General features: G+C 48.2%; 1 protein-coding gene across 4 annotated transcripts in view; it reads right to left on the bottom strand.

Moving 5' to 3' along the window:
• Positions 1 to 4586: 4586 nt before the first annotated feature.
• Positions 4587 to 15710, bottom strand: part of UBOX5 (U-box domain containing 5) — a 47812-nt gene continuing 36688 nt past the window's right edge. The window contains exons 5-7 of one of the 4 annotated variants that reach the window (XM_007539533.3): positions 14408 to 15608; positions 11948 to 12109; positions 4587 to 5348 (exon numbers count right to left, since the gene is read on the bottom strand). In XM_007539533.3, the coding sequence (XP_007539595.1) occupies positions 5140 to 5348; positions 11948 to 12109; positions 14408 to 15608 (1572 nt within the window). In that variant the 3' untranslated portion in view covers positions 4587 to 5139. The remainder of the gene's footprint in view (positions 5349 to 11947; positions 12110 to 14407; positions 15609 to 15710) is intronic. The other 3 variants (XM_060187351.1, XM_060187357.1, XM_060187362.1) reach the window with 3 other exon arrangements.

The following is a 15710-nucleotide window of genomic DNA, read 5'->3' as shown; positions in this document are numbered from 1 at the left end:
CAAGCATTTCTGATCCTCTGACCATTTAATTACTTGCTTATTATTATTATTATTATTATTCCCTCCAGGGTTATTGCTGGGCTCGGTGCCTGCACCATGAATCCACCGCTCCTGGAGGCCATTTTTCCCCCTTTTTGTTGCCCTAGTTGTTGCAGCCTCGCTGCGGTTATTATTGCCATTGTTGACGTTGCTTTGTTGTTGGATAAGACAGAGAGAAATGGAGAGAGGAGGGGAAGACAGAGAGAGAGGGGGAGAGAAAGATAGACACCTGCAGACCTGCTTCACCGCCTGCGAAGCGACTCCCCTGCAGGTGGGGAGCCGGGGGCTCGAACCGGGATCCTTATGCCGGTCCCTGCGCTTTGCGCCACATGCGCTTAACCCACTGCGCCACCACCCGACCCCCATTGCTTATTATTTTTGACACCAGGGTTATTGCTGGGGCTCAGTGCCTACACTACAAACTCATAGCTCCTGAATTCCCTTTTTATTTTATTTAATAGGACAGAGAAATTGAGAGGCTAAGTGGGGACAGAGAGAGAAAGATACCTGCAAACCTGCTTCACTGCTCATGAAGCTTCTGGAAACCAGAGGCTTGACCCCAGGTCCTTGCGCATGTTAACAAGTGTGCTTAACCGGTGTGCCACCGCCTGGTCTCTATTATTTGTTTCCTTATTTATGAAAAATAGACAAAAATGAAAGACAACACTGCTCTATCATCCAAGAAGGTCCATGATGTCACCCATGGTACTGCCATGTGGTGCCTGGGCTTGAGCATGGTGAGTTATGAGCTGTCTCCAAACCCTTACACACTTTTTTTTTTAAGTTTATTTATTCCCTTTTTGTTGCCCTTGTTGTTTTATTGTTGTAGTTATTAATGTTGTTGTTATTGATTTCATTGTTGGATAGGACAGAGAGAAATGGAGAGAGGAGGGGAAGACAGAGAGGGGGAGAGAAAGACACCTGCAGACCTGCTTCACTGCCTGTGAAGCGACTCCCCTGCAGGTGGAGACCCGGGGGCTCAAACCGGGATCCTTATGCCCGTCCTTGCGCTTAGCACCACCTGTGCTTAACCCACTGTGCTACCGCCCGACTCCCACCCTTACACACTTTTAACTTACGTCAGTGGTCACGTGTCAGGGCATCTTTGACCAATTCCCACCATGGCCCCTCCCCAATAGTCCCAAGTAGAAGCAGGCCAACTTCTGCCTGTGCCAGCAGACTGAGTCCAGTAGGTAATGCATGCCGACAGAGGGGCTGGCAGGGAGCTGGGAGGGCAGAGGGGCAGCACTGTGTGTGGGCACTGCCCTGACGCAGCCCCGCCTGCCATCCCTGTGGCCGCGACAATGGCAGCAGCCCACTGTGACAATACCAGCGGCAGGAGGTGATCAGTAGTCAGGAAGCTGACAGGCAGTTTCCTCCAGAGACAGGTCTCTTTGTCTTCAGACCTACTTACAGCAGCCCGGGCAGCAGAGGGAATGGAAAATGGGGTGACCTCAAGCTGGGAACACGTAGGAGGAAGTAGGGCTGGTGTGGTAGGTGTGGGATAGGCCTCAGGTCCCAGTTGCTAAGGGTCCCACGGCCCTAATACTGGGAAGCAGAATATGCTATGAACATACTGGGTCATCCTGAGGACCTGAATTTTCAGTAAGCTGCCCCCTTTCCTAGAGTATAAAGACTACAGTCCCCACTCCATCTCCGCCTTGAGTGTAAAGAATGGAAGCCCGAGAGAGCACTGGCCTCATTCCCTGGGGTCCCCATTGCGAAGCTGAGGGTCAGGCTTCTAGAAGGTGAGACAGCAGGTCAACTTGAGGATTCCCACAGCCTGTTCATGGGCTCAGCTTGATGAAATCTTTTTGTTTTGTTTTGTTTTTTTGTTTTTTTTATCAGAACACTGCTCAGCTCTGGGTTATGGTGGTGGGGAGATTGAACCTGAGACTTTAGTCTCAGGCCTGAGAGTCACTTTGTATAATCATTGTGCTATCTATCTCCAACCCTGCTTGAAATTTTAGGGACAAACTGTGAAGCTTCAGGTCAGGAAGATAGTACAGCAGTTTAATGAAGAGACTTTCATGCCTAAGGCTCCAAAGTCCCAGGTTCAATCCCCACAGCACCATAAGTGCACATGACGCAAAGTGCAAGGACCAGCATGAGGATCTCGGTTTGAAGCCCCAGCTCCCCACCTGCAGGGGAGGGGTCGCTTCACAAGCGGTGAAGCAGGTCTGCAGGTGTTTATCTTTCGTTTCCCCTCTCATCTCCCCCTCCTCTCTTGATTTCTCTCTGTCCTATCCAACAACAACAGCAATGATAACAATAACAACCACAACGAGGGCATGAACACACGCAACAAAATGGGAAAAATAGCCTCCAGGAGCAGTGAATTAGTAGTGCTGGCACTGAGCCCCAGTGCTAACACTAGAGGCAAAAAATAAAAAATAAAAAGAAGAAAGGTATAGTGGGGGCTGGGTAGTGGTGCACTCAACAGAGCACACATATTGCGTGAAGAACTAGGTTCAAGCCTCTGGCTCCACCTGCAGCGGAGGAGTACTGCAGCTGTCCCTGCTTCTCTTTCGTTTCTCTGTTTCTATCAGAAAAACAAAAAGAAAAGATGCCGCAGAGAAGGGTAGAGTCATCATGGCAGCACTGAGCCCAGCGATAACTCTGGTGGCAAAAAAAAAAAAAGAAAGAAAGAAAAAGTAAAGCTGGGTAAATGATTCAACTGGTAAAGCCTTAGACCTAATGTCTGAGGCTTGTGGTTTGATTCCCATGGAACACAGTGGTGCTCTGGCTTCTCTCTCTCCCTGTCTCATATGAGACTCTTACTCATATGTACAGCTTTTTTTTTTTAATTATTTTTTACATTTTATTTATTTATTTATTCCCTTTTGTTGCCCTATATGTACAGCTTTTTAAAAATATGTGAAGCAACATTGGGCTGCTTTCAAACCTGCTCAGAAGGGAACAGGAAACATATATATATATATATATAAATGTAAATATATATATATTTTTTGTCTCCAAGGTTATCACTGGGGCTTTGTGCCTGCACCACAAATCCACTGCTCTTGGTGGTCATCTCTTTTTCTATTGGATAGGACAGAGAGAGTTGAGAGAGGAGAGGAGATAGAGAGGGAGAAAGACAGGTACCTGTAGACCTGCTTCACCGCTTCTGAAGCAATTCCCCTGCAGGTGGGGAGCCGGGGTTTGAACCAGGATCCTAGTGCTTCATCCTGTGTGTGTTTAATCCAGTGTGTCACCACCTGACCCCCTCTAATTTGAATTTCTAGGGTCCCACCACTCCAGACAACTTTTTCAGATAGAGGGGAGGGGAGAAGATGGGGCAGTGAGGCAGAGGTGATAATATAATGGTTATTTTAATATATATATATACAGGTGGTGGCACACCTGGTTGAGTGCACGTTACAGTGTGCAAGGACCCGGGCTCAAGCCCCTGGTCCCCCCTGCAGGGGGAATGCTTTGTGAGTGGTGAAGCAGTGCTGCAAGTGTCTCTCTTTCTCTCCCCCTCTCTATTATCCCCTTCTGTTGTATGCTTTACATTGGGTTGTTCTAGTTCTCCCCCGCCAAGAGGATTGGATCAGTCCTGCTAGTTTCGTGGGCTGCTTGGCCCTGCCCCTAGGAACCCTGGGGAGAGTTGGAGAGTTGCAGAGTTCGGGAGAGTGTGTGTGTGGGGGGAGGCAGCAGAGTTCTGCTTGGTGATTAGTTTGGGTTAGTTTATGAATCGTTGTTCCTGAATAAAGAAATACAGCTTCCCTGCCCAGCCGTGTGTCTCTGGTCGTCTCTGTTACCCGCCCGTGAAGCCAGCCCGGCCGGCTGGAGATGCCGAATTTTAACAACACCCTTCCTTCTTGATTTCTGGCTGACTCTATCAATAAATAAAGATTTAAAAAAAATCCAACAATGTCATATCTGAGGTTCCAAAGTCCCAGGTTCAATCCTTCACACCATCATAACCAGAGATGAGCAATTTTCTGGGGAAAAAAAAATGAAAGAAAAAAAGAGAGTGGGGGTAGGTAGCATAATGGTTATACAAAGAGACTCTTGTGCCTGAGGCTCCAAAGTCCCAGGTTCAATCTTCTGCACCAGAATAAGCCAGAGATGAGCAGTGCTCTAGTAAAAACAAAACAAACAAAAGACAGAGGGGGGGATACCAGAGCACTGACTGCCCCACGCAGGGGGCCAGGCTCAAAACTGGGCTGTGCACACACTATCCAGGTGAGCTACCTTGCTGCCCTGGTGATTTTTCACTGCCATTCTCCTAGTGGCTGGAATCCAGGCCATAGAGTAAAAAAATTGTAGGGATGTTTATTTCCTTCTAGGACTCCATTAAAAAAAATTTTTTTTTTAATGGAAAAACACAGCCTATAAACAAGTGGCTGTCCGGACACAGGCCCCCGGAGGAGGCAGCACAGGCTGTCAGCACATGGCTGACAGCAGCCCTCCACACAGACCCGTCCTGTCCTTCTGACCACTGACCTGGATCACAGCGTGCCATGGCTGCTCACGGCAAGCGCCATGAAGCCCACTTTGTGAGAGTGCTGGTGGGGGACAGAAGGATGATGACACAGATAGGCGTTTTGCCAGGAGGAAGCTCACGGCTGACATCAGTGCTTTATTAAGGCTCGGAGTGGCCTGCCCTCCTGTGAGGCTGAGCCATCGCCCCACAGACCCCTGCTATGACCCACTCTGGGAGTCCAGACCACAGTCCAGTGTGCTCCACTCACATCCACCCTGCAGTATGGGGGTGAGTGCACAGACAACTAGCGGGGGCCTCAGCAGGGGTGTATCTGCCCAAGGTGGGTGGGCTGCCTCTAGCAAGCCCTGGAGTGTGGCAAGGGTGTGGCAGGAACATCTCCCCTATCCCTCCCAACCCAAGCTATGGCTTTGTTATCCTGCTGCCACTTTAGCAGGAGTGTCTCCCCCTCCCCGGCCCCTACCTAGGCCTGTGTGCTACAGTGTGGTAGGAGAGAAAAGGAAAGCTCCCTGGGGAAAAGGAGGCAGCGCAGAGACCCTCGCCAGGCGCTTCTGTGCCTGGGAACTGGCTAGACCTCAGGGGGGTGGTGACGTCCACCCAAACTCTCCCTCAGCCTCCAGTGATGGGTTTTCTGGGGTTGGGGCAGTCACTCAGAAGTGGACCCGCAGCACATCCTGACTGGCAACCGGCTGCTGACAGGCTGGGCATGTCATGGGCAGGGAGCGCTGCTTCTCGCCCAGGCAGGGTCGGCACAGAAGGTGGCCACAGGGAAGCTGGTACACAGGCTCCTTTTTGAAGTAGGAAGAAAATATTCTTTTGCAGGACGTGCACTCGGGGCCATGGCTGCTCCCAGGCTGCTCTGGTGAGTCAGGGAAAAAAACAGACCAAAGTCAGAGAATGCTGCCGTCGATTCAGGCTCCCTCCTGGAGACAGGACATATACCTCAAGTGGACGAAAAGCTTCCCCACCTTTCTCCCCTAAAGCAGTCTAGCTTCATTCCTCCCTAGATGGCCTCTTCCTGATCTGGAAGAAAAGGGTGTCAGGGAGCCTGGGAGGCTTCTCACCATCACTGACCAAATCCCGGTGCCCCCATGAGTGGCTTTTTAAAAAATTGTTATTGTTATTGATGTCGTCATTGTTGGATAGGACAGAGAGAAATAGAGAGAGAAGGAAGACAGAGATGGGGAAAGCAAGATAGACACCTGCAGACCTGCTTCACCACCTGTGAAGCGACTCCCCTGCAGGTGGGGAGCCGGGGCCTCAAACCGGGATCCTTACACAGGTCCTTGCGCTTTGCGCCACATGTGCTTAACCTGCTGAGCTACCGCCCGACTCCCCCATGAGTGGCTTCTAAGAGCAACTGAGCAGCACCAAGCTCTTCCTCTAAGGATCCCAACAAAATGCACTTTACTCTAGACAAGCTATTGAGGCCAAAGCAAGGCAGGAATTCACCCTGACAACTTTAATAAATGGTCAGAAAAGTGAGATACAGCAAAATAAAAAAGGAGAAAATGCTCCAGGGCCCCATGGTTGGGACCAGTCATGCAAAGAGTGAAAGTGGGGTAGAGAGGAAATCACCGGAGAGGCAGAGCTGGGGCTGCCTGCTGACCTGCCAGCTTCTCTCCAGTCCCCCAGCCTACAACTTCCCCTCCCAACCTGGCCCACCACGCCCCTCCCTGACCCCGGGGGGCGGGGAGGCAGCCATGCTCTCCTTCCCTGCACCAACAGGGGATCTCAGAGTGAGGGCTACAGCCTTTCCATCCTCCCTGCTGAAGCTGCAACCACTGTTTTCCTTCTCTTCTGCTCCCTGTCTAAGGAGGCTCCTCTTTCTCTCCCAATCCACACTCCCAGGGGAAGAGCCACATAAATGAAAAAGGCCATGCAAAGAGCGAAAGGGTCAGCAAGCACAAAGAATTGCTGGTCCATTAAGAAAAGGAAAAGAACAGGCACATGATATGTCAAAGTATGGCTTCTGATGAGCCTGCAGAGGAGGGTGGACTGAGGCTAGAACACACAGGATTTTGTGGGAAGCAGGATTGACTCTACTTTATTCTAGACTCAACAGGTGCCCTGGAAGGATTCTATGAAGTGGAGTTCCACCTCTGGCTCCCGTGAGGATGACGGGCTGTGTTAAGTGGCAGGGCAGTGTGGGAGGCTGAGGGAGCAGCAGGAGGATAGGGCCCAGGCTGGCAGCAGGAACACTGGAGCAGGGAGGAAACTCTGAGACGTGCTTTAGAGGCCAATGAGTAGTGTCAGGGGGAAGATGCTGAAACAAAGATGACTTCATGTCATAGGCCTGACCAAAGAGTAGAAGTGGCTCGTCTCTGCTTTTGATGGGGCTACCTGGGAGGTGGGGGGACATTTAGAGAGAAGACATCAGGAATCCACTCAGCATATCAGTCCAAGAGTTTTGCACATGGAGATGTGATATGTGTGCTTAACCAGATGCGCCACCGTCTGGCCCCTCACATGTAGAGATGTGAAGCAGCTGTCAGAGATAAGTAGGCTTTCATTTGGTGACAGAGAGTACAGAGAATAAAAGGGTCTCCAGGAGCAGAGTTTGGAAGAGAAGAAATCTGTAAAGAGATGGTTGAAAACAGGGGAATGGGAGCATAATGTCTGGAAGATCAAGAGAAAAGGTATTTCAGGATTGGGAAGTGGGGGCACCCAATAGCCATGCCAGGCAGTGCTGAGAAACTAACTGACCTTTGTGTTTTAGGTCATGGAAATTACTGGTCACTTAGACATGTCCTTAGGGAGAGTCTGGATGGAAACAAAATCAGAGAAGGGGCCAGGTGGTAGTGCACCTGGTTGAGCACACATGTTACAGTATGTAAGGACCCAGGTTCAAGCCCCTGGTCCCCAGAAAGCTCTGTGAGTGGTGAAGCAATGCTACAGGTGTGTGTCTGTCTCTCTCTCTTTTGCCTCCAGGGATATTGCTGGGACTCAGTGCTGGCACTATGAATCTACTGCTCTTTGGCCATTTTTTGGATATGAGGAGAGGGAGACAGAAAGACACCTGTAGACCTGCTTCACCGCTTGTGAGCTGGCCCCCCTGCAGGTGGGGAACCAGGGGCTCAAACCAGGATCCTTGTGAGGATCTTTTCGCTTTGTATTATATGTGCTAACCCAGTACGCTAACACCCAGCCCGTCTCTCTCCCTCTCTATCTTCCCCTTCCCTCTCAATTTCTGATGGTCTCTACCCAATAAACAAACAAACAAATAAATAAATAAATAAAATTAACAATAACAACGGGAGTCGGGCAGTACCGCAGCGGGTTAAACGCACATGGCGTAAAGCGCAAGGACCGGTGGAAGGATCCCAGTTCAAGCCTCCAGCTCCCCACCTGCAGGGGAGTCACTTCACAGGTGGTGAAGCAGGTCTGCAGGTGTCTGTCTTTCCCTCCTCTCCCCATTTCTCTCTGTCCTAGCCAATAACAACATCAATAACAACAATTAAAAAAAAAACAAGGGCAACAAAAGGGAATGAATAAATAAATATTTAAAAAATTAACAACAACAGGGAGTCGGGCTGTAGCGCAGTGGGTTAAGCGCAGGTGGCGCAAAGCACAAGGACCGGCATAAGGATCCGGGTTCGAACCCCGGCTCCCCACCTGCAGGGGAGTCGCTTCACAGGCGGTGAAGCAGGTCTGCAGGTGTCTATCTTTCTCTCCTCCTCTCTGTCTTCCCCTCCTCTCTCCATTTCTCTCTGTCCTATCCAACAATGACGACAACAACAATAATAACTACAACAATAAAACAAGGGCAACAAAAGGGAATGAATAAATAAATTAAATATTTTTAAAAAATAATTTAAAAAAGATTAACAACAACAAAAAAGAAACATAATCAGAGAGAGATGGAGAAGAAAAAGAAAAGATATCAGATAGATTGCTACATAGATGAAGAGTGCAGGTCTTATATTTGGCCTTACCAGATGATTCATTTAAAGGATTTATGGGAGTCTGGCGGTAGCACAATGGGTAAGTGCACATGGCGCAAAGTGCAACGACCAGCGTAAGGATCCCAGTTTGAGTCCCTGGCTCTCCACTTGCAGAGGAGTCGCTTCACAAGCGGTGAAGCAGGTCTGCAGGTGTCTTTCTCTCCCCCCTCTGTCTTCCCTTCCTCTCTCCACTTCTCTCTGTCCTATCCAACAATGACGACATCAATAACAACAATAATTACAACAATAAAACAAGGGCAACAAAAGGGAATAAATAAATATTGGTTTTTTTTAAGAAAAGGATTTATTTATTCATTAAAAAAACAGAACTGGGAGTTGGGCGGTAGCACAGCAGGTTAAGCGCACGTGGCGCAAAGCGCAAGGACCAGAGTGAGGATCCCAGTTCAAGCACCCAGCTCCCCACCTGCAGGGGAGTCACTTCACAGGCGGTGAAGCAAGTCTGCAGGTGTCTGTCTTTATCTCTCTCTCTGTCTTCCCCTCCTATCTCCATTTCTCTCTGTCCTATCTAACAACGACAACATCAATAACTGCAGCAACAATTAAAAAAAAAATAGAACCAGATCATCACTTTGGCATATGGGGTGCTGGGGCTTGAATACAGGACCTCATGCTGGCAAATTCTGCACTCACTCCAATGCTCTGTCACTTCCTGGGCTACCCTTTCAGACTTCTGCTTGTTAAAAAATATATATGCTTAGGCATTCCAGTGAGGTCCTCTCATTTTGAATCCGAACAGATTTGACATTCCTGGTTCATTCTAGACAAAACCTGTCTCAGTAAATTAGCACTCTTCTTTTCTTTCTTTAAAAAAAGGGGGTGGGTGGGAAGTAGCACAGCAGGTTAAGCACACATGGCACAAAGTGCAAAGACCGACAAAAGGATCCTGATTCGAGTACCTGGCTCCTCACCTGCAGGGGGTCGCTTCATAAGCGGTGAAGCAGGTCTGCAGGTGTCTATCTTTCTCTCCCCTTTTTCTCTTGATCTCTCTCTGTCCTATCAAACAACAACAATAGCAATAAAAAGGGCAACAAAATTGAAAAAATGGTCTCTGGGGGCAGTGGATTTGTAGAGCAAGCACCGAGCCCCAGTGATAACCCTGGAGGAAAGAAAAAAAATTGGGGCTAGGTTTTGGTGCACCCGGTTGAGTGCACATGTTACAATTCACGAGGACCTGAGTTCCAGCCCCCGGCCCCCACCTGCAGGGGGAAAGTTTTGCTAGTGGTGAAGCAGGGCTGCAGGTGTCTCTCTCTCCCTATCTCCTCCTTCCCTCTTGATTTCTGGATGTCTCTATCCAGTAAATAAAGATTTAAATTTTTTTTCAAAAATATGTATATATATATTATTTACTGCATAGAAGCAGGGAGGAATTAAGAAGGAAGGGGGAGACAAAAAGAGAAAGAGACACTTGCTCTTAAAGGCTTCTCCTGCAGTCCCGTGGGGACTGGGTGCTTGAACCCAGGCCCTTGTGCATGTGTGATCAACTAGGGAACCACTACACAGCGCTCCCCCCACCACACTGCTCTTTTGTAAAAGAATGATAATGTTAATAGGAAGAGATGAAATTGACACACCCAACTCCAAACCTCCCTTTACACTACACTTACATATAAGTAACCCAGGTACAGACAGAAAACAGACTAAATGAGAAAAATAAACAGGACAGGGAAGATACCTTGGAGGTTATGCACCAGACTTTGATGGCTGAGACCCCAGATTCAATCCCTGGCACCCACATATACCAGAACGGAGCAGCATTCTGGTGTCTTTCTCAGCTTCTCTTTCACATGAACATAAATCTTTTTTTTTTTTTTTTAAGAAAAATAAGTAGGAACAAAAGTCTTCAGGACACAGTAAACAACATTATATCGGGAGTCGGGCAGTAGTGCAGCGGATTTAGCACAAGTGGTGCAAAGCTCAAGGACTGGCATAAGGATGCCAGTTCAAGCCCCCAGCTCCCCATCTGCAGGGGAGTCGCTTCATAGGCACAGGCAGTGAAGCAGGTCTGCAGGTATCTATCTTTCTCTCCACCTGTCTAATCCTCCTGTATCCATTTCTCTCTGTCTTATCCAACAACGACAACATCAATAACTCCAACAATAAAACAAGGGCAACAAAGGGGAATAAATAAATAAAAATTAAAATAAAAACAAAACATTATATTATACACACAACACACACACACACTAGCCAACCCATAGTCTACAGATTAACAGCTAACTAAAGAAAGTGTTTTCAAGAGAGAAAGAAAAAAAAGAGGGTGGTGGGGAGTCGGGTGGTAGCGCAGTGGGTTAAGCACATGTGGCACAAAATTCAAGGACCAGCAGAAGGATCCCAGTTCAAGCCCTGGCTCCCTACCTGCAGGGGAGTCGCTTCACAGGCAGTGAAGCAGGTCTGTCTGCAGGTGTCTATCTTTCTCTCCCCTCTCCATTTCTCTCTGTCCTATCCAACAACGATGACATCAATAACAACAACAATAAAAAACAAGGACAACAAAAGGGAAAATTAAAAAATTAAAAAATAAAGAGAGTGGTGGGGTAGGTGGTAGTGCACCTGGTTGAGAACGTTACAATGTGCAAGGACCCAGGTTCAAGCCCCTGGTTCCCAACTTCAGGGGGAAAGCTTCACAAGTGAAGCAATGCTGCAGGTATCTCTCTGTCTCTCTCCCTCTTTATCTCCCCCTTCCTCTTGATTTCTTGCTGTATCAAGTAAATAAGCATAATAAAAAAAAGAAAGAAAGAAAAAATGATTGACTTATTCATGAGAGAAAGTGTGAGAGACACAGAGCATCATGCTGGCATATATGCATTGCTGGGGATCAAACTCAGGACCTCTTGCTTCAGGGTCCAATATATATTTTTTCCTCCAGGGTTATCACTGTGGCTCGGTACCTGCACTATAAATCCACTGCTCCTGGAGGCCATTTTTTTTTCTTCTATTTTGTTGTTCTTGTTGTTGCCATTATTGCTGTTGTTGTTGTTGGATAGGACAGAGAGAAATCAAGAGAGGAGGGGAAGACAGAGAGGGAGAAAGATAGACACCTGCAGACCTGCTTCACAGCCTGCAAACTGACGCCCCCCCCCCACAGGTGGGGATCTGGGGGCTCAAACCAGGATCCTTGTGCTGGTCTTTGTGCTTTGCACTATGTGTGCTTAACTCAGTGTGCTACTGCCCAGCCCCCAGGCTCCAATACTTTATCTACCTCCCAGGCTGTATAACACATACTCTTCTCTTTTTTCAAAGATGTATTTATTTATGAAAGAGCGAACTGGAACATCCCTCTGGCACATGTGATGCCAGGCACTGAACCTTATCCTTGAGAGTCCGACACTTTATCTACTGCACTACCCCCAGGGTCAAGAAAGTCTTATGAAGAGTTTATGTTTATATGTTATGTTTTGGAGCTAAGGAGGCGAAGCATAGAGGGCCATAGAGCCCAGACAGATGACCCAGCATCCTGATTGAGGCTCTAAGGAGATGGCAGGGTCCGTGTTACCTGCACCTGTGCCTGGCCTCCAGGAAGTGCTGCTCCCTCTTGTGCCAAGATGTTGGAGCTGTCCCCTGGTCAGTCGAGCCGTGAAGGAGGGCAAGGTGCCAAGGGTTGATGTCAAGGCAATTTCCAAGCTTTGTGACAGCTTTTGCTCATGGGACACTGGACCTGTTAAGAGATGCACAGACCACACTACGTAGAGAAGTTTGGCAAAAGAGAAGTCCAAGTTACAAATCCTGTGAGGACCACAGGAAATGGAACTTTTAGCTTCAAATAGACACACATGTAAAGCAACTCTCCCCTAACATCCTCTAGAGGGTAACAGAATATGGGGAGTTGAAAGTCCTGCAGTTTCTATCCATTCTACAGGCTTTCAGGGTTTCCTGGGCTCTTCAGTACTTCTGCTGTCAAACTGCTGGGCGGGCACAGGCCACCTTGTGGCTTAGCTGCAAAACTGCACCCTACTTTTCCTGTGATCTAAATAAATGACTGGGGCAAGCAAATGCCCATTCTTGCAACCTTGCTTCCTGCCCCATCCCCTCCGCAGCTACCTTAGTCTGTGCTCTCCCTTTCTCTAAGCACTGCTTACCTTGACTCTCATGTTTGTTTTTTTTCTGACATTAAAATTAAACAGTGAAGCCCTCACTCTGCCACTCCTCCACCTGGAGGACAGTGTGTGTGTGTGTGTGTGTGTGTGTGTGTGTGTGTGTGTGTGTGTGTGTATGTGTGTATGTTACAGGATGATGAACTATGGGCAGAGGGTGAAGGCAACAGGAGTGGGGGCTGCCCAAGACAAGGCTCAGAGACTTGCCTAGTAGCAAGTCTGCAAGACTTTCAAAGTGGGGAGTAGAGTCGAGTCTACAGTTTATAGGACTAGGCCATAAACTTGGGGTCTTAAGGAATAGTGTCATTAATAAATGTCAAGACCCATACTGTGGTCCGAGAGGTGGTGCAGTGGCTAAGGCACTAAACTCTCAAGCAATCCCAAGAATCTCCTAAGTTCAATCCCAGCAGCACATGTACCAGAGTGATGGCTGGTTCTTTCTCTCCTCCTTTCTTTCTCATGAATAAATAAATAAATTCTTTAAAAAAGAAAAAAAAACATACTGGGGCTGGGCAACAGCACAGCTGGTTGTTACTATGCATAAGGACCTGGATTCAAGCCCTTTGTCCCCACTTACAGGGGGGAAGCTTCACATGTGGTGAAGCAGAGCTGCAGATGTCTCTCTATTTCTCCCTTCTATTTCTAATATATATACCTGTTTTAATTCTTTTTTTATTATCTTTATTTATTAGACAGTGAGAAATTGAGAGGAAAGGGAGAGATAGAGAGGGAGAGAGACAGAGAGACACCTGCAGCCCTGCTTTACCACTGGCAAAGCTTTCCCCCTGCAGGTGGGGGCCGGGGATGCAAACCCAGGTCCTTGTGCATTGTAACATGTGCACTCAACCAGGTGCACCACCACCACCTGGCCCCACTTTTTGTTTTAAAAGACCCACACCACTTGTGACCTCTACAGACACTGGGTTCCCAGGGTCTTTCTCCTTGTCACTCACTGCAACTCAGAGCTCACTGCTTCTAGGGCTCTCTGGGGATCATAGTAGCTAAAATTTATGCTCAAAACCAGAGAATTCGCAGATGAAACCCTTAAGTCCACTGATTACACAGAGCATCTTAGAGTAAGAGAGTAATTAAAAGAATGGTACAAATCTAAAGAGACTAACGTTCATAAGGAAACAGTTGTCAAAGAGCTCGCTCCAAAAGCATCATACGCCAGTAATTTCTGTGCAATTTACCAGACAGGTCTAGAACAGATGATTCTAATACGATTGTTTCAGGATTTATAAATGGAACATTTTCTAATAACTCTTCTTATGGAGCAAATAAGTCATTGGAACCAAAACCTGAACAAAGATGGGCAGACTGAAGTTGGAAGGCAAGCCAGCAGGTTGAGCATATGTATGGTCCTGAGTCTGAGTCCCAGCACCACATATACCAAAGCCAAGTTTGTGTGGAGACATGTGCATGTCATTATATTAAAAAATCTGGGCCTACAAAATAACTCACTTGGACAGTGCACCTGCTTTGAATGAGCATCATTCCCACAGCATGGGGGAAGCTTTGGTAACATACCGTCTTTACTCTCTTTCTGAAAAGTCAACCTGGAGTGATAAATAAAAAGACAAACACCCCAAACCAAGAAATAGCTCACCTGGTAGTGTGGGGCTTATTATGCATGAGACCCTAGGTTCAAACCCTGGCACCACATGGAAACAAACACCGAGGATGGTGGAGTGTCTGTCTCTCCCTCTAAATAAAAATAATGGGGGTGGGGGGAAAGGGTCCCAGGCCAGGGCGCTAGTTCAGCCTATTAGAGCACCAATTTGCGTGTGTACAGCCCAGAGGCCACAGGTCCAATCCCCGATACCGCCTTACTTATACCAGGGCTGAGCAGTGGTGGTTACCTGTGGAGCAGTCCATGTGTGTCAGATGGAGCTCACTGGCAGCTTTCATTTTCTTAGCAGTGTGCTCTGAGGTAGTGGGTGAGACCAGAAGGCTTGTTGTAGAAAAGCAAGAAGCATTTACGTCAAAGCTGCTGTCTGGGCCAAGTTCAGTCTGCTCCATCTTCCTTTTCTGAGAGGGCAGAACAATGGAAGAAGGAGCCACTGCCAATGCAGTCTGTGCTCTACCAAGCAGGTGGCAGCCAGGGACAGAGTGCCGGAGCAGAAAATGGTCGATTCGGGCCTTCAGAGATGGGTGAGGCAGGGGCTGGGAGTGTGGAGTGAAGGCTACCCCTGTGAAGGGGTCACTGGGCACTCGGCCCCAAGTGGCTTCACTGCGGTTACACTTCTCCAGAGTACTCTGATCAATCACCTTGCCTGAAGGCAGCAACATGGGGCAAGGCATGATCTCCAGAGTGATGGGATCCAGGAACTCCTCAGGCACATCCTGGATTACTTCAGCCAGTTCCTGCAGGCTGGAAGGGGAGTGCTGACTGTCCGACTGGGCCCCTGGGTCACAGTCACTCTCCATGGGCAAAGCTGGGGCCTGCAGTGCCAAGTCCTGAGGGAGGCTCTCTGAGGCAACCAGCAGGACGCTGTCTATCACCTCTTGAGAGCAGGTTTTGGCAGGCTGACCCCACACTTCCAAACGCCTGATGCAAGGGACAGCACCGCCTGTCACATGGGTGATACAGATCTTGAGATGGGCCACATGGCTAAGGGAAAGAGGCCCTTTATTCCAGAGCTCCTGGACCACAACAGCAGGAGAGGGGAGCGTGGCTTCCAGTGGACCAAAAGGTGGCCTGGCCTTAAAGCCTCTGTGGCTAAATACCACTTGGCTCTGGTTTTTCAATAAGACTTTGCCTACCAAGGTGAATGCTTCTTTGTCTGGGATGCTCGGCTCAGTAGGGCCCAGGGACTGGCACTCAGGGATATTCCAGGATGCTCTGCAGGATGAGGCAGATGTATACATTTCCACACCAGTGACATTCTGGATTCCCCCAGCTGTGAAGTCTATGTTAATCCTGCAGATTTCTACACTGAAGGGAAAGGACACTGTCACGTACACTGGAGGCTTGATGAAATACTCTGTTCTAAAACCACGACTTCTCTTTGTGACATCTTCAGAGATGAGATTTTCAACTTCATAACCATCGGCTGAAATCTAGATTCAATGACAAATAAGAGAGAAGTATGAATTCACACCTTCACTTCATGAGGCACTGTATTCCATCCCAGCACCACAAGAGAATACTAGGAACAAAGC

This window comes from Erinaceus europaeus, chromosome 1 (genome assembly GCF_950295315.1).
Source record: "Erinaceus europaeus chromosome 1, mEriEur2.1, whole genome shotgun sequence".
Classification (NCBI taxonomy): Eukaryota; Metazoa; Chordata; class Mammalia; order Eulipotyphla; family Erinaceidae; genus Erinaceus; species Erinaceus europaeus.
The sequence above is the reverse complement of the archived record's forward strand: the minus strand, read 5'-3'. Positions and strand labels throughout refer to the sequence as shown.